At 35.2% G+C, this 18,627-nt stretch overlaps 2 protein-coding genes across 4 annotated transcripts; one reads left to right on the forward strand and one right to left on the reverse strand.

Moving 5' to 3' along the window:
* Positions 1 to 763: 763 nt before the first annotated feature.
* On the reverse strand, positions 764 to 15,940 carry LOC109152373 (endoglucanase 3-like). Of its 2 annotated transcripts, none has more exons than XM_019300022.1 (6): positions 15,928 to 15,940; positions 3,648 to 4,170; positions 2,922 to 3,071; positions 2,136 to 2,247; positions 1,768 to 1,931; positions 764 to 1,308 (listed from the first exon to the last, which is right to left on the reverse strand). In XM_019300022.1, exons 2-6 carry the CDS (start codon positions 4,158 to 4,160, stop codon positions 979 to 981), a joined length of 1,269 nt encoding a protein of 422 aa, XP_019155567.1. In that variant the 5' UTR covers positions 4,161 to 4,170; positions 15,928 to 15,940; the 3' UTR covers positions 764 to 978. The 2 variants fall into 2 exon arrangements, with proteins under 2 accessions (XP_019155567.1, XP_019155566.1); XM_019300021.1 differs by lacking the exon at positions 15,928 to 15,940 and adding an exon at positions 4,920 to 5,394 and having other exon boundaries at positions 3,648 to 4,151.
* On the forward strand, positions 8,511 to 15,289 carry LOC109152374 (mannan endo-1,4-beta-mannosidase 5-like). 2 transcript variants are annotated; one of them, XM_019300023.1, is made up of 7 exons: positions 8,511 to 8,734; positions 11,915 to 11,965; positions 12,162 to 12,451; positions 12,541 to 12,735; positions 12,838 to 12,960; positions 13,345 to 13,547; positions 14,704 to 15,289. In XM_019300023.1, exons 1-7 carry the CDS (start codon positions 8,656 to 8,658, stop codon positions 15,212 to 15,214), a joined length of 1,452 nt encoding a protein of 483 aa, XP_019155568.1. In that variant the 5' UTR covers positions 8,511 to 8,655; the 3' UTR covers positions 15,215 to 15,289. The 2 variants fall into 2 exon arrangements, with proteins under 2 accessions (XP_019155568.1, XP_019155569.1); XM_019300024.1 differs by lacking the exon at positions 11,915 to 11,965 and having other exon boundaries at positions 8,512 to 8,734; positions 14,704 to 15,286.
* Positions 15,941 to 18,627: the final 2,687 nt, after the last annotated feature.

The following is an 18,627-nucleotide window of genomic DNA, read 5'->3' on the forward strand; positions in this document are numbered from 1 at the left end:
AATTTTATACTTGAAAACACATAATCGTTTTTAAAATGATAAAAATCTCCTGTTTTGAATGTACAGAATTTTATACCTGAAAACACAGAATTTTATAACAGAATATAAAACGACATCGTTTTGGGAGGCGCGGCCCGCACATTGCTATGTGTGCCTTGGTGCACGGTATAATGATTGCCCTTCACCGAGTTGCTATACCATGGAGTAGGGTCCACCTTGCAATGTGGACCCTGGTCCTAAACGACATATAAATTGTGCATTTTTAGTATTGGAATTGTAAACTTCTAGAATATAAATTGTGTTTCTAAGTCAAAACACATAACAAATGTAGAAGGAAATTTGTGAATACAATACATGGTCATCAAATCCTAATATGTTAATATTGTGTGACTGCAGTCTGCAATATTTGAAAGAAACTTGTGAATTAAAAAAAAAAATAATCAATTACATATATGTTACAATTGTGTGTTGACTGTGTTCGTAATATACAAAGTGTGAACATTTAGTATGTAAATTGTAAACATTTAGACCCGAATCCACAGAATAATTTGCTCCCTTCACCCCTACTCCTATCTCCATATCATTTGCTATCGCATTTCAAAGACTTGGTCATAAATATTTTATTAAAGCATATTATACCGCTTATGCATGCATGCTGGTTAAAAAAATGCTAGACTTTTATAAAAATTAAAGTCCCTTACAAATCTTGTTCCATCATAAAATTTGTGTTAGTAAAGATCAGAGTAAAGATTAAAATAAAACGAAAAAGAAAAAGGAAAGGTACACATAATATTACTCAATTTTCCTTAATAAAATGTGGGAAAATCAAGAAATAAACAAGTACATAGTAGGTAACGTAATGTCTCAATTGACTAGGTGGGAACACTTCTTGTTCCTACAATTCATTGTCCCTTTTGGACAATATATACAATTGTGCGAACAGGAAATAGAATCATAAACTCGAGGTTGTAACTGTCCTTAATTGTTCCCATCAGCAAAGTATGCAAGAGGTCCAACAATGGCGGCATTGATGTACGTTGTAGGTTCCGAATGGCTGTAATCCGTCCGTTGATCCGCGAAGAAATCATTTTGATTCGGGCCACCCACTATGGCTCCCACCAAGACGTTAGGGTTAGCGTTTGGTGTAAAGTAAAACGGTGAAAATCCGCCCTCACAGTTGAAAGAACGAGGATGTATGGTCATGGATGGTAAGGACGACCCTCTGTGGTGAATCCTCCTAGGGTAATTCGTTCCGTATCCTACCATGTATGACATGCTCATCGGATTTTCTCCCAGAATGTAATCCACCTAATAATATTCAAATAGTTAAACCATTATTTGAATGGGTAAACCATTATTCTCATCAGTGTTGAAAAAGACGGCGCCTAGGCGCCTGATTATTATTATTATTATTATTATTTTTAGGGGTTCACCCAAAAAAAAAGAGGGGGGGAGGGGGGGGGGGGGTTCGACCGCCTAGGCGGCCGCGAAGGAGGCCGATTTCTGCGTTCTTCGACGCAGTCGGTCCCGCCTAACGCCTAGTCGCGATTTTTGCAACCATGATTTCCATACGAGAAAGCAACAAGTTCAATTCTTGTCACACCCTCGTACCCGTCGCACATGATTTCCTAGTGCGGTCTACTTTTCTTGTGCAATTTCTGAGCTATTACACAGGATCGAGATTTACTGCACACCATCGAATAATAGTTGCAGGTTTCCCTCGTCACCCGGAAAATAAAATAAAATAAATATGAATGAAGTATTAACCTGTCTTTTTGCGAGGCTTCTTAGAGTGTCATGAGTAATTAAGAGGTTCCCACATTTGAAGTTTTGTTTTGTGAATGCCATGTACTTGGCATAAGTTGTGATCAAGAATGTATTGGTTGTCACATACTGGAGATTATCTTCAGGCAGCTTGTACATTAGACCACCTGCATTGTGTCACATAATAATATAATAAAAGACGTAATATATTGTACTTTATACAAAATATAATATTTTACAATGATTTTGAAATTGAAATCTTGTGCTTAAAGTTATAATATAAGAATGGAAAGTTAAAGTGCATCCCAAAAAAAATTATAATATAAGAATGGAAAGTTAAAGTTTGGATAAGTGATAAGTGATATTGTTACCTTTTGTATATTGTATGGAAGAGTAAGGGTTATTGGGGAGAATTTTGCACATGAAATCCTCAGCACGCTGTCTGTATTGCTCAAATCTTTTATCATTTCCAATCACAGACCTCTGAAAAAAATAAAAGTTTGTCATGATTAAAGGTGCAAATCTGTAATTTTCCAACATGGATACTCAATTGTTTCAAGGAACTAAAGGGGGCAAATTATTTTGTCGACCTAGGTCCACTTTATTAGATCCAAATCTAAAATACACATTTACCTATTGAATGTTCACAATTTCGTAAAAGATAAACTGTGAATATTTAATATGTAAATTGTGTATTTCGAACTCGATCCACTTTACAAGGTGGATTCTGATCATGGTATAACAACTAACTAAAGGAATGCAAGCTGTCACGACTTCAATTCTTCACCTTAAAATAAATAAATTTTTTGACCAAAATACTTTCACACTTTAACACCTTGTCCAATAAAATTATAAATGGTAAATCACAGTAACTTAGTGGTCTCTTAAGTGGAAGGATCAGTGTCCGGTACCACAAGGAGCTTATCATATTGAGTGAAACTCCACACTGCGACTGTTTGGAATCCTCACTCTCAATTCTTACCAACATATATTTGGTTGAGTTTGTTGCACAGGATCTTTCCTAATGCAATTTACTTTTCATGTGTGAGTTGTGAGCTCTTATATAGAAATGAGATTTACCATGTGTCATCTTCGGACAGTGATTGTAAATACCTCTCATAAAAAAAAATTACAAATTGTTATTTTTACAATCTTACCCTTGACAGGAGAACATAGGCCCCAGAGAATTTGTTGTCCCAGCTAAAAAGGTCTGGCAAATCATTGGCTCCGAGGGAGTTGATGAAGTTGTAATATGAAACGTCGTTTGTTGCTCTTAGTAACCATGCTGCTCCCCACAATAACTCATCCTGCAAAACAAATTAAATTTATTAGATTACCCATGTTTCCTTCATATTCTTATTGCGACATAAGACTAGTTCAGTTAACTTTCTGATCGAATTGTTTAGCGCTTAGAACACTGAAACTTATCTCACATTAACCTTTACACCACTAATACTTATCTCAAACCACAATTACTACCTGAAAATGTAGTGCTAGGCCATTCCCACTAAGAAGTTACCAAGTTAACAGCCTAAACAATTTAGTTGGGTTGCCCCTATCTTGTTTTATAGACTATATAAGTGCAATTCTAATTCTAGTTGAACATTTTTTTGGATATACTCAGAGTTTTCATCACTAACGCAGTGATTAATCTCCTTGTTAAATTGTAGACACCTCTTTTAGGTGGAACAGCTGACTTGAAAATTTAAATTTGCTCCATATCCAAAGCTAAGGATCGAATCCTTGACCATAGAATTTGTAGCACTAATCCAAAACTATAACCAAACCAATATCAAGACTAAATGTAACTAGACTATTAGGAATGGTTTAATGCAACTAAAAATGGGAAAATTTCTGCAAAAAATTCACAGGCCAAACAGTACCTTGTACCCAGAATACGAGCAATAGAAAGGGCAAACAGCAGAGCCAAGAGAATCACTATATGAGCCTCTGTACTGAACCGCAAACCGGAAAACTTTCACCGCATTTCCAAGAAGCTTCCGGGAATACTCCGGGTCGACCCGCCGGAAAACCAAGGAAGCGGCGGCCAGCGCGGCCGCCATTTCTCCGGCCACGTCGGAGCCTGGTTTACTAGGAGACACCCAGTAGACGCTGCGGACGGTGTCCATGTCCTCGGGCCGTTCCCAGCACTTGTGGTCGGCGTTGGGGTCGCCGACGCCGACGAAAAGCTTCCCCGGCGCGCCATTGGCGCACTTGAGGAAGTAGTCCGTGGCCCAGCGGATGGCCTCCCGCGTCGCTTCCAGCTGCGGCCCCAGTCTCCGGCCGTACTCCAGCGCCCCCCACGACAGCAGTGTGGTGGTGTAGGCCATCGGAAAGTTGAACTTCACGTTGTCGCCGGCGTCGTAGTATCCTCCACTCAAATCCACCTGCCACATTCATGATTCTCTCACATTAATACTTACACGATTATAATCAAATTAGTCAGCTTATTAATTTGATAACTACATAATTGTAACTTTAAATGTCAAACTTATTATCATGTGAAATCTAAAGTGATTTATTTCTTGTGACATTTTATATAAACTCTACAACATGCACCCTCAAATCTTATTCAAATAAACTATTTTTCTTTCATGTGGATCTCAATAGAAATGTTTTTTTGTGTGTGGGAGTAAAAGTTAAAAGTAGAAAATAACAGTACACATAATATTTTTTCATTTTATTGGTCAATCGATCAATTATAGGTAACCTATGCTGGTCTTTCTTAATTTGAGTCTAGTAATCTAGACTGATTTATCTCCTTATAATACTTTTGTTCACTCTCATATGAGAGAGTGTGGGTTCGAGCCTCAGTGGAGGCGACAATGAGTCTTTCTGCTTCAGTTGATTGAGAAAGTAGTTTATGAACAGATACTACATTGTAATAGAGGTCAATAACATTCAAACAAAAATAAATTAACCTTTTGTGATTTGAGTAATTTAGATAACCGGACTAGTTTATCTTTTTATAATTCTTTGTCGCGGTTAGTTATGAATAATTTAAACTATTTTACATTCTCGTAGTCTTTCAATAAAATCACAAGAAAGAATTTACACACTACATAACTTGAGTTAATTGCTTACCAATTTTACTATGCCACTCAAAAAAAAAAAAAACATTACTAGTGCAAAACCCATCAAAGACTAAGACTTACATTTTGAAGCGAACCGTCGAGGAGGCCGGAATCACTCCTCCAAGCGATCTCCTGGCCGGCGGGAAGCTTCCCGGATCTTTGTCCCTGGAAGAAGAGGAGAGATTTCTTCAATGCATCTCTGTAATCCGGGTCGCCATGGGCAGTCTGCAAGGAGAAACCCAAAAACCACAAGAACAAGAACATGGCTCTGCTCTGATGAACCGCCATTGCCATGAAACCTCAGCTCAGCTCAGCTCCGGGAAGAAATGGCGACGCTATGAAGGCTTCAACGACTACAATGGTAGGGGTGTTTATATAGGGCGAGACAGAAAAGGGCATGAAAATTGAAAGAAAACAACGCAAATTTGGGCTTTTTCAATCGAGTGTTGTCTGTTTCCTTTCTTTAGTGTGATGTGTTTTTCTCGAGGCTTGTAAGGCGTAGAAAATTTGCTTCTTTTTCTCGTCTTTTAACGCTTTGGTTGACCAACGATTTCGAGTTCACCAATTACCACTGTGTATACATTATCTGCCAATATATGTATATATAAGACGGAACCATGTAAAAAGTGTGCTCAAGTGTGAACTTACTAATGTGATGTTGAAACATTTAGCAAAAATATCATTTTTGAGTGATTATTCTGTGGTACAAATATATGTGAAATTCATTTTCAATTTGAGTTGGGTTAAAGTAAATTTGAATTCTTCGTATTAAGACAAGAAATTAATATATTAGGTACATTTAAAATGTGTAATAGGTGAATAAGAAATTAATTTTCAAATTAAATCTATTTGAGAAAAAAATTATAATTACAAAGATGCTAATATTTAGCTCTTCACGTGAAGTGCTAATTTGCAACACTTCGAATGGTGCATTGTTAGCACATGAATTAATGCACCATTCCAATGGTGCATGCATTTCATGCACCATTTTGAGAGGTGCAATTAAAGCACCTATGGTGCTGTGACCTTCCGGTTCGAAGGGTTAATTACTCTTCGGTTAATTTCCAACGGTGCGAAAAGTTGATTTACCTTTTGGATATACAAACTTCTCAATCATTTATATATTTTTAAACAGGTTAATAATAGTCGGTACGAATTAATTGTATATTAATTTCATAACTATTGATATTATTTTGATAATAAGTATAATGGTTTCAAACATTATAATCTGATTATTAATTCAGATTTATTGTGCCATGAATGCTAAGAATTAAATCATCTCCTATATATACCATGCTGTTTGGATATATTTTAAGAGCCACGAAAAATTGTTTTTTCTATAAAAGTCATGTTATATGGTCCACACAATAATAATTGTGGATTCTAAATTCAGGCCCACCTTCATGTTGAGAACCCACTTTTTTCTTTACCAGTCCAAAACCCTCCCCGAATTTTCCAAAACCTAATCGTGAAAAGTGTCAGTAGGCCCAATTCTCTGTTACAGGGTACAGTACTACTACTGAATATATAAAAGAATAGCATTGAATTTGTTTCAGTTCAAGAGCAGTGCAACGTGATATATACTCTAGTCATTAATTTGTTTATTATAAATGAGTAAATCTACTTGGTAGGCCACAAGCAAATGTGACTACAGTTGCATTAATTTTTATTTATTTATTTAATTTTTTTTAATGACAAGAGAAAATTATAGTTACTACAGAGTATTTAAGAGTGTATATTAATACGAAAATCATGTTCTACTCATTCAGTTATATATTTTCAGGGTATATGCATACAATTTGTATTGTGATAGTTTTAAAGATGAGTTTGACTATCAAATTTCGTCGTTATTTAAAATCTTTTTTAAATTTACAGTCCCGATGTATAAGATTTAGAATGGTCATTTATTATCAGTTTGTAGGTTATATAGTTATGCACTTATGCTACGGTTGGATAAGTGATATTACCAAATAAAATAAAAAAAAAATATGGGTTTAACTTGTGAACAATTTTAAGGTGTCAATCAGTACCTGTGCCTTTTTGTATTTGGTACAATCTCAAGTTATAGTTTTTTGTTTAAGTGGTAAGTAATTGATTCTAATAGAAACTAAATTTCAACAATATAAAGATTATGCCTAATGTGGATAGATCCCTTGTGAGTATCAGCATTTGGCCATGTCTGTTGAGCAATTGAATTATCGTGATTTACTTCCTCTCATATAATCTGTAAAGTTGAAATGTGAGGAACTTTTAGTGTTGGATCAGAAATTCAATTTTTTTAGAGAAGAAAATTACTTGGACCCAAAGTAGAATCCAATCTAAATCACAGCCACATTTTAAAATTATTGGTTTGGTTAATTATAGAATACAGTTTTACACACATCAAGAAAAAATAAAAATAAAAATGAAGAAATGGCGCGTGATTGGTGGTAGTTGGATTGTAATGCAGTTGAAAAAGGCGGCAAAGCAAGAAACTGGGCACGGTGGGGTTAACGGAGTGATTTTTATTTATTTATTTATTTATTTATTATTATTATTATTATTTTTTTTTTTTTAATTTGCTTTATTGGATTCCATTTCCCTCTTTTTATTCTTGAATTTATGTTGCATTGGGATTTTATACTCTCTTTTTATCACATCAGTCACTTTTAGGTTACTTGCACATGTAAAAAGTTTAATTCTACTCTCAAACTTAAATAATTACTGTACTATTTAGATCATACTCTAAAATAGAAATCACCATATTATGATAATGTCTCTTATCATCAGTATTTAGTGTGTGTATGTATATATACCCTATAATAAAACAAGCCAAGCCTAGCCAGCACGCCTACGGCAATTTATATTATGAACCAGGATCTACAGTGCACCGTGAACCTTGATTCAATATATATAATTTGACTTTATAATGTACATAATTTATGTTCATAATGTACATAATTTATATTTATAATACATACACATAAATAATTAACATAATGTACAGAATTCATGTTTATAATGCACAGAATTCATGACCGTTATATCATATTTATGTGTATGTGTATTATGAACATAAATTCTTACATTATGAACATGAATTTTGTACATTATGAAGTCAAATTATGTGTCTTGAATCAGGGTCCACGATATAACGATTGGCAGGCCTACCAGCCAAACATATGGTTTAAACCTATTTAATTAAAAAATTGAACTCAAAATGTTCTATAACAAAACATGTGAAGTCCATAAAAAAAGTATAACTAAAATATTAAATTAAGTAACATGTAATCAAGTAGTTATATATATATTGCTCACTTAACTTCCATATGAATATACTTTTACTCCGTACATCATAACATTGCCGTTTCACCATCTTCTTGGTTTCACGCCGCCGGAGGCGATGGATTTGATGAGCAAATCAACAAAAGATTTTGATTGAAGTTTTTATTTTTATTTTATTTTGTTCGAAAGTGATTTGTGTTTTTGTTTATACATTACTTGTATCCCAAGTTAACCACAACAATTAATGGTTTTAATTATATTTAAGTCCCTTATTAAGCACTCTTGTGTTGTTACGCCGGACTCATCCTCTTTACCTTCTCTAGTTTCTCTTTCTCGTCTTGCATTTACTTCATTTCTCTAATTTTTCAATATTTGTTGACTTTTTGTTTTTAAATTGGAGAAATTTGCGTTTTCCATCGATTTTTGTTTCGAATGGCGTGTGATTCCACAATGGACGATAGTTAGACCACCGCAGCAAGGATGGCGGTGGCCGGAATTCAGAGCTATTAGACTACTCTCCGTTGAAGTGGTCCACCGCCGGCCGCCGGCAGTCATGGCAGTGTCATCATACTTTTTCAGCATGATAAATTACCACTACCATAGAGTATATATGGCGGCACATTATTTGACAGGTTTTCTCTCTAACCTACACACTTTACCTGCATGCAAAACGCGCGCACACACACACACATATATATATATATATATATATATATATATATATATATATATAGGGTTACTAGGAAAACTGCAACCAGTATTCGAGAGGCGAACTATGTTAATGTGTAATAGTTTGTAAATCATACAGGAGAGGCAAATTGCACTAGAAATATTATATTCGTCAAGGGGACTAAGAGGGTATTAATGACAAGAATCAAACTCGTGACTTTAAGTGCGAAAATCATGCTCCACCTCCTTGGGGACGCCCGTGCATGCATTATTTTTTATAGAGATGCGTTGTTTGGTTTAACTAAACGTTTAAACTATGTTCAACAAAAGACGTGCTTCATGCACAAGGCGGGTTCCAAATTTGACTCCCGGTGGGAGCGACTTGTTGGTCTTCTTTATTTAAGATGATAATCTGGGTTAGTTTACCTCCTTATAATCTTTTGCCAAAAAAGAACACAATGTAAAAATTTTTCATTACACACCGTCGAGTAGTGACTATAAATTTTTCTCCACACCCAACAGTAAAAATTGCTTTATTACAAATAATTTACTATATTTGCACTTGGGAAATTTACTAGTTTTTTTTTTACAAATTTAATTACTTCATTGTGTTCCCGTGTGAAATTTGGTCCTCTCTTTACTGTCCCCTTCTCCATCATCAAACGTTTCATGTATATTGTATGCTATCACTTGTGGACCATCCATGCAACATAGAATAACATTTTTAAGAATAGACATGTTTTGTATTTTCATTATTTAACAAATCATTTTATTTTTGAGAATAGTGTTCCTTAGCTTGTCCTTGCTTCCAACCCAGACCTTGGTGAATTGGGCTCTTGGCCTTTTCTTTTTGGGCCTGGCGTTGGAATTATTGAACTAGTTAGATTGCTCTATAACTTTATCTGTAACAAGAAATCACAAAATGTTTGTTATTCACAGGTATTAATTATATATCTATCACATTAATGTGCTCCGTAAGAAAATTAGCTTGTATTCTTAATTATGATTACAATAAATTAAAATTCTTGATATATGGTATTTGGTCAAATAGTTATAAAACAAATTAAATGGGATCACGAGAGGGAAGCTGCTTTTATGGTTGGCTATGAATGACCAAGCAATTAAACAAGTCAATAATCAACGTAACTGGCGTTTCGTGGCTACTTTCTTGCACAAAATTAAAGTTGTTTTGTACATGTTTGCATATAATTTACTATAGTAACAGCCTCTTGGTCCAACACATTAAACTGGGTCTTTTTATGTGATTTACCTATTATGCAAATAACATTCATTGTGTTGACAAGAATCGAACTCGTGATCTTCAAATATAAGAGTTATGCTTTACTATATCACTCGTATTAGAAGATCATAAATATTTTTTTATTTTTTTTGTCAGGCCATGAGGTGTCATGAGCAAGTCCTCATTGTAGGAGGTACCTTTAAACCCGTACCATACTTAGACTAATCCTCATTCGCACCGGCCCAACCTAATTAAGGGGCAAAGTGTTGGCCAAATTGGTTTTTCCATACGAGAGAATGTTCGAACTCCCGACCTCTTTTAATCTTAAGGTATGAGAGTGCACCGTCACTCACGCAAACCAAGTTGGTTAGAAGATCATAAATTTAATTATTGTAAAAAAAAAAAAAAAAAACAAGAATTGAGCCGTCATCTATCTATCTATTTATCTATTAACATATGTTGCATCTTATACTTATCTATAACTTCTCATTGATGAACCAATCATATATAAAATAATTGAACATGTCTGGAAAAAAAGTAGTTGAATGAGTGAAGTATGATTCTCAGACTAGAAGGTCTGAAGTTCGATTCTTGACAACACACCTATTTGGCTGAACTTGTTGCTTAGATTATGATTTGCCTCCTTATAGTTTATGAGTTATTACACTAGAACGAGTTTATCCAAAACACACCCTCAAATAATAATTGTAGATTTTCCTCATTATCCAAAAACAAATACTCCATAATTGATTATGTGTAAATTCAGACATGAAAATATGTACATAAGATCATCAACTGAAAAGGCTGGATGGAGCTCTCTGAAAAAGAAACCTCCTTAGCTTCCCTTTATCCAAATGAGCCATTGCAGTCTTCATGCCGTCATCCTGCAACTTCTCTAAGAAGATAACCAAAAAATAAAAAATCTCTATTTGTGTTATTAGATAAAATATAAGTGGCTTAAAGTTCACATAATCAATTAAATACAAGACTTACAACAAACTATTTGCCCATACTTCATTTGCATCAAAAAATCTTAAAATGCTGAACTCAATCCTCCAAATCGTTGTCTAATAAAAAAAAAATATTACTCATATATGTATAATTTTATTATCCTTGATCAACTCGATTGGAGGCTGTCTAAAAGCTGATCTCTGCTCTGCAAACCTCTGCCCAACAGTTAAGTTTGGAAACAAAGGAAAAACCTAATCTACTTTTGAATTTTCAAAATTATACAAATTGCGTAAAACCAAACAAAAATGTTGAGCAAATACTCAAAAACTTTTTCATAGAAAAGCTGATTGAAGTATACAAATTTGTGAGCGCTTTTTGTCGTTTGTTTGTATTCCCATCCCACGACATATGTTTTCTAGCCGACATAACTACTTGGTCCATACATGGAAGATTAATCAATTCAATAATATTTATTTTAATCATGTTTTCCATATAACATTTATCAGCGTATCAAAAGTTTATGAGTTTAATTTTTATTAACACTTTCTCAATCAGATTTATTGTATAGGATTTCATTGCACATACAGGGTCTTCTTAGATGGCTTGATCAGAATTTGATTCTTAAATTCTGTTACATATGGTCTTCCTAGAAAATCATGATATTGTCAATATATACCCTCTTAATTAGCTCGTCGAGTCCATTCTTGGATTATAATATGTTGCACATGATTTTTCTAGAAGGTTACAATCTTGCCAAGATTGCACCCTATTAGCTGGTCGAGCCCATTCTTGTGTTATGTTACACATATATGGTCCGATCTTCCTGAAAAGGACACAACCTTAATTGCTAAGACCCTCTCATTAGTTGGTCAATCTCATAGCATAGGGTTTTTTTTTATGAAAAGAATGTTTATTTATATTTTTAAGGAGATTGTTATAACTAACATTTCAGCATGGGAAATTCCAACGACATGCATAACTACCCTTTGTGACACAAGTAAAGGTACACTTTCTATATATAGTAACCAGCCCCCATCTCCAACGTAGTATAAATCCCCCATGCAATCCTTCATGCATTCTCATCATTCCTCGTCCAGTTATACAGTCATTAGCAGAAACTAAGGATTCCTCAAAAACATTAACAATGGAGTTTTCTCGCAAGAGAACTTGTGTTATCGCTGTGTTGTTCTTGTTCGCAGCTTTAGCAGTTGAAGGTCGTCGGAGATCATTCGGCGACGACGGCGGTTGGGTCACCGCCAACGGCGGCCGTTTCGAGCTCAACGGCTCGCCGTTCCTCTTCAACGGCTTCAACGCCTACTGGCTGATGCACGTCGCCGCCGACGTCGGCCAGCGCGGCCAAGTCACGGAGGTTCTCAGAGAAGCCTCCGCCGCCGGCCTCTCCGTTTGCCGGACGTGGGCTTTCAGCGACGGCAGTGATCCCACGGACCTCCAAACCTCCCCCGGCGTCTATAACGAACGCGTTTTTCAGGTACACAGTTTTATACCCGCCATTTAAACACCGGCGATTACACGCCGGAAAAACTTAATTTTTTTTTAATCATTTATTTTCACTTTTAGGGACTTGATTTTGTGATATCGGAAGCAAGAAAATTTGGGGTTCGATTGATACTGAATCTGGTGAACAATTACAACGATTTCGGAGGGAGGCCGCAGTATGCAAACTGGGCAAGAAACGCCGGAGAACAGATCGCCGGCGACGACGATTTCTACACTAATTCGGTGATCAAAGGCTATTACAAGAACCATGTCAAGGTAGTTAAAAAAAAAGGAATTTTTTTATTGAATAATATTAATTATTTTCTAATTAAATAATGATTAATATGCATGCATGCTTGGTTTGATATGATGTTGCAGACAGTGCTAACAAGAATGAATACAAATACTGGGATTGCTTATATGGATGATCCAACCATCATGGCATGGGAACTCATAAACGAGCCTCGTTGCGCTTCTGATCTCTCCGGGAACACTGTTAATGTGAGAACAAATAATTAAACACAAATATATATATATATATATATATATATATATATACACACACTAGTGGACAATGCTTTACGCGGGTCCGGTGCCGATTCACCATTAGGTATTAAAAAATGTACCACATAGTGTTTGAAAATGCAGCACATAATGATGCATTTTTGAACGCTTTGTGCTGCATTTATGCGTATCAGTGACGGCAAGACAGCATAGGAATAAGTGTCTGCACGGAACTTGACCATATATATATATATAGTACGGGGCTATGGGTTATAATATTTAAAAAAAAAAAAAAAATTGAGTCAAGTTAACTCGGGCTAAATTTACGCATATAATAAGACCGAGGGAGAGTAATATTTGCTTACATGCATGCACCTGCAGGGATGGATTGCGGAGATGGCAAGCTACGCGAAATCAGTGGACAACAAGCACTTGGTGGGGACAGGGATGGAGGGATTCTACGGCGACACCATGCCGGAAAGGAAGCAATATAACCCCGGCTACACTGTCGGCACGGACTTCATCGGCGGCCATCAGGTGCCGGACGTCGACTTCGCCTGTATACATGCATACACAGATCAGTGGTAAGTAATATCGGGAGGATTTAAGCAATAATTATAACATGCTTATGTAAAAAGTGAGAACTGATCTGATCCATCAATTTAAGTAAATTTGATAATTAATAAACTCTGTTAAACGGCTAGGATCAATCCTCACTCTTTAATACATAGGACTATATATGTTCTTATTTGATGTGCCTATACGTATATGTGTGTGTGTATATATATATATAATCTTCTTCATCTGTCAAATTTATATATCATTTCTGACCCATTCTGCAGCGGGTCTGAATAGATTTTTGGGTGCAGTAATCGGGTCAAAGATAATTTCTAGAAAAGATTAGGTTATATAGATCCGTGTTGACAATATTGGAATGACTCAGTTCAAAGATTTGTACTTTTCCAATATATGGATAGTTAAGAGTTTACCTCCCATATTATTCAAATTTCCATTATTTATGTTTAGTCTAATTAGCCAACCAACATTGGGTGGTTGGGTACTAGTTTGACAAAAAATATTTTCACTTTTCTTATATTTAAATAGTAAAATGAATTGCCAAGTAATTAATTTGTAGCTAGCTCAAAGACACCTATATGATTTTCTCGAATAGGAGGTCAGAAAGTAGAACACTAACATAATATTCATTTTTAATTTATTGAATGTTCATTTTCAGTATATTAAAGTTTATTATTTGATATACATACTGTCTAAAAATGAATTTTTAGTAGGTTAAAAATGAACGTTTATCAATAATTCACGTGTTCTATAGTATAATTTGCCATGATTTGTTCTACTATACATTAGTAGCCTCATGGTTGGGGTTTTGATCCCTAGTTTAAGGATGTTTTTTTTTTCCTTTCTATTCTTTTTAGTTGCATTATTGACAATAACTGCGTGAGGGTTCGATTCTTGGCCTCGCAAGACTGTGCAATTTACCAATTTACCCCCGAATGTCTGATTCTCGGCCTCGCAAGACTGTATAATTTATCAATTTACCCCCGAGTGTCCAATTCTCGGCCTCGCAAGACTGTATAATTTACCAATTTACCCCCGAGTGTCCAATTCTCGGCCTCGCAAGACTGTGCAATTTACCAATTTACCCTCTCGACCAAGACACTCGGGTTTAAGTTAGGGTTTGAATGGGTAGCTAAAAGATGATTGTTTTGTTTATATTTGCAGGGAGTCAGGGAAGAGTGACGACGATCAAATGGCGTTCATGGAGAGCTGGATCGGAAGCCATTGGCAAGACTCCCAAAACATCCTCAAGAAGCCATTAGTCCTGGCGGAGTTCGGCAAGTCCAGCCGCGACCCCGGCTTCACCGAGGGCGGCCGCGACGCCTTCATGACCAAAGTCTACACCGACACCTACAACCTCGCCAAATCCGGCGGCACCATGGCCGGCTGCATGGTCTGGCAGCTCACGGCGGAGGGAATGGAGAACCTCGACGACGGATACTCCATCGTCCTCGCCGATAACCCCTCCACCGCCGGCATAATCGCCGGCCAGTCCTACGTCATGTCCAAGCTCTCTCAGCAGCTGCTCAGCCGCCCTCGCGTCCGCTCTTTCGGCCACGCCTGGGACTGCCGCCCTCGCCGCCGTCACCACCATCATGGTTTGCCGTGGGGAGCCGCCGGCGGTCGTCGCCATGGATGCTGTGAAAACCTTCATGAAGGAAGAGCAGAGGCATGAAGGAGATCAGACGGTTATAGAGAGTTATTTTAGCAGCCAATAAAAATTTTCAATAAATTATCATTATATTATATGTTTATTTCTTCATCATATATGTTCATTATATCATAATTAGCAATAAAAATCAAAATTTTACTACCCCTTTAGCCTTTATAGTATATTAGCATCATAGAATTTCTTTAATAATCATATATATATTTATAGTAACGATTTTTATACCATCATCGTTGTTAATATATTTTATAATAATTCAATAACGGTAGCTAGATACAATTTCACTAGCGATTTCATATATAGTAGTTTTCACAACCACTACTAAAAATTGCTAAATAATTATTTTTCTTGCTAAATAATTATTTTTCTTCTTCTTTTTTGGTAGTGTTTTGTAATGATCAATATAATCACTACTAAAAATTGCTAAATGATTTTTTTGGGGGTGGGGTTTGGAGGGGGGTGGGTGGGTGGTAGTGTTTTGTAATGATCCCATTGAGGATATATATAAAAACCAATAATATTGTAAAAATCGCGCCTAGGCGCTAGGTGGCGGCCGACCGCCTAGAAATTCGACAGAATCGTCGTCCTAGGCGATCAGCCGCCTAAGTGCCCTAGGCGGCCGAATTTCAGTTTATTTTTTTTAATAAAAAACAAAAATATAAATAAAAATATAAAAATCGGGTACCTAGTGATTTTTACAACATTGATAAAAATTAAACCTAGTCTATTCAAGATTTGATTTTGTTATGATCTATATACATAGGTGTAAGGTGTACATGAAGATATATGATACTTGTACTAGTATAAAGAAGTCTTAAGCTTGTGGGTTTGTTAAACCCATGTTAGATAGTGACATGTGCAATTGTGCATGGTCTAGTTGAGTCAATTAAATCACACGACAACTAACACGTACATAACTAAGGCGGTTACGACAGTTGAAACATTATTCCTAGGAAATTTCTAGTTATTAATTACCTGTATTCTAAGTAACAAATTGTGTCACCATCATGAATGTATATATGTAACGCAAACATCATATCATGTATATATGGTCGCCATTGAAACTTAATTTGGAAGTCGTCCTAACTTACGTTGCGTAGAAATATTAATTTAGTATTTCGGTCTGGTCACTGGCCCACTGCACGCGGATTATGATGGAACTAAGGTGGTCATAATTGAATACATACACATTTTATTTCGATTAAAAGGTTAATTTTTTTTTTTGAAAGGAGAATTAAATCAATAGTTGCGCTATGTATGTACGTATGATATACATAGAAAACTTAATCAGCTTGATTGATATGAATGACCATACATTCTTATTTATTAAGAATGGTTGAAAGTTTGAATCCTTTTTTGTTTAAAAAATTAAAATTAATCTGATCAACACTTTCTCCCTTAATTAGACCGGTCCAGTGTGAACGAATGAAGATTAATCTAAGTATAATAAGAGCTTAGAGGTGTCTCTTACAGTTAAGGGCTTAAAAATGTCTTCTACAGTTAAGGGTTTAAAGGTGTTTCCTACAGTTAAGGGTTTAAAGGTGTCTCCTACAGTTAAGGGCTTAAAGGTGCTTTCTACAGTTGGGATCTGGGTTTAAATGTGTCTCTTACAGTTAAGGGCTTAAAAGTGTCTCTTATCGTTAAGAGTTTAAAGATACTTCTTACAGTTAGGGTCTGTTTAAAACACCTCGTTGTAGAGTGGATATTCAATTCTTACTATGAGCATTGGGAGTTTGGAATTGAGTTGTTCCAACACGCCAACTCCATCTCCTATTCATTCTATTCTAGTTCATGTCGTTGAGTTAGTTGTTCCAAATAACTTTCGGTAGTTAATTCCTTAAATTTTCTAGCTAGAAATCAAAAGACAAGACAGATAAAGAGAAATCAGTCAAATCACTATGGATTTATCCCAATTTCTTTCAGGATAAGGCTAAGGGTGATAACAACAATTTTGATAACTAATAACTAAATGAAGAGCGAGTCTTCTTTACAATTATCTTAGGAATCTTTATTTGTGAGATATTACGAATCAAAATAAAAATGTAACATTTATGTTGGATTATAATCATGAATAAATTATTTGTTATTTATAAAAGGGAATATAATACTTTTGCAAAAAAAAAATGTAATACTTTTAAATTAAAATGTAATATTTATGGGTTAAACAGTTATTTATGAGAAAAAGTGTAATACTAATTATGGATCAAATAAATGTATTTGTCACTACTTATAAAAAAATAATGTAATACTTATGAGAAAAAAATTATATTCTTTTTATGAAAAATGTAATACTTTAAAATCATATTGTAATATTAGGGGTTGAAGATCGAGTTACTTAATACTTATGAGGAAAGTTGTAATACTTATGAGAGAAAGTATAATACTTATGAAAAATTCAACCCACCCCATAGATGAGAATTCGTGAAGCGATTCCATAGGAGATTTTACCTTGAGAGGGAGTTTGGTAGCCAGGAAAGTTTGAACTTTCCTGGGAATTTAAAAGGTGGGAATATTATCTCACGTTTGATGCAATCTTTGACTTTAGAAAGTTTGGGTCAATGGGAATTTAAGTTATGATTGATTAACTATTCAAACTTGGCTTTTGAAGTAAATATATCTAGCGTTTGGTTACCAAGACTATATGGTCTAATGCTACTCGGGTTAGATTTCCATTTGGAAGGTTGTGTGTTCGAGCCTCAGTTTCAGTAGGTTGAGAAAGTATATGAACAGATACTACATTCTAAAAAATATCTAGCGTTTGTTTGGTAACATAGTTAGCTTATCAACTAATTTTGATATATTTGACCACTATTAGTTATTTGACTTGGTTAAACATTCAATATAAGTGTTTGATTACTTAGCTTTTTTTGTAACAGCTTATTGCTTCAAAATGCTAAAATTCAAAAATTAAAGCTGCTTAAAGTAACTTTTTACTATCAACTAATCAAACTCACTAATCCAATCAGCTAACAGCTAACAACTAAAAGCTATTTACTGAACACTCCCTATACCTTACTAGCTTATGAAAGGATCGAATATTCTGCAACTTTTACAGAAATTAAAGATATGTTTTTATATAATTCTCTTATGTTCTTTTTCTTCTAAATAATGAGAGAAACACGCAACCACTATCTGAATGAAAGGGTCTTAGCAAAAATTAAACTTGTGACATTCAATTATGAGAATCATGTTTATTCACTTATATTAGTCACCATCTTTAGAGAAATATGATCGGTGATCCTATTCCATTTACTGGTAAGCATCACGAGAGCTACATGGATTAACGTCATTTTTTTTTTTTTTCAATAATCTAGATTCCTGACTTTGCCGGACTAAAGGCTCATGGGAAGCTCTCCAAATCTCTAATGTTCATAATAAGAATTGAACATTCACCCGACTAACTCTCCGAACTCTCACTT

The sequence above is a fragment of the Ipomoea nil genome, unplaced genomic scaffold, assembly GCF_001879475.1.
Source record: "Ipomoea nil cultivar Tokyo-kokei standard unplaced genomic scaffold, Asagao_1.1 scaffold2403, whole genome shotgun sequence".
In the NCBI taxonomy this organism is placed as follows: domain Eukaryota; kingdom Viridiplantae; phylum Streptophyta; class Magnoliopsida; order Solanales; family Convolvulaceae; genus Ipomoea; species Ipomoea nil.

Excerpts from the sequence above, each read along its gene's own strand:
- LOC109152373 (XM_019300021.1), bottom strand. The coding sequence starts at position 5,132 with ATGGCAATGGCGGTTCATCAGAGCAGAGCCATGTTCTTGTTCTTGTGG. Across the intron at positions 4,152-4,919 it reads TCGACGGTTCGCTTCAAAAT|GTGGATTTGAGTGGAGGATA; the intron begins GTAAGTCTTAGT and ends TGAATGTGGCAG. Across the intron at positions 1,932-2,135 it reads TTCCATACAATATACAAAAG|GTGGTCTAATGTACAAGCTG; the intron begins GTAACAATATCA and ends GACACAATGCAG.
- LOC109152374 (XM_019300023.1), top strand. The coding sequence starts at position 8,656 with ATGGCAGTGTCATCATACTTTTTCAGCATGATAAATTACCACTACCAT. Across the intron at positions 8,735-11,914 it reads GGCGGCACATTATTTGACAG|CATGGGAAATTCCAACGACA; the intron begins GTTTTCTCTCTA and ends CTAACATTTCAG. Across the intron at positions 12,961-13,344 it reads TCTCCGGGAACACTGTTAAT|GGATGGATTGCGGAGATGGC; the intron begins GTGAGAACAAAT and ends ATGCACCTGCAG.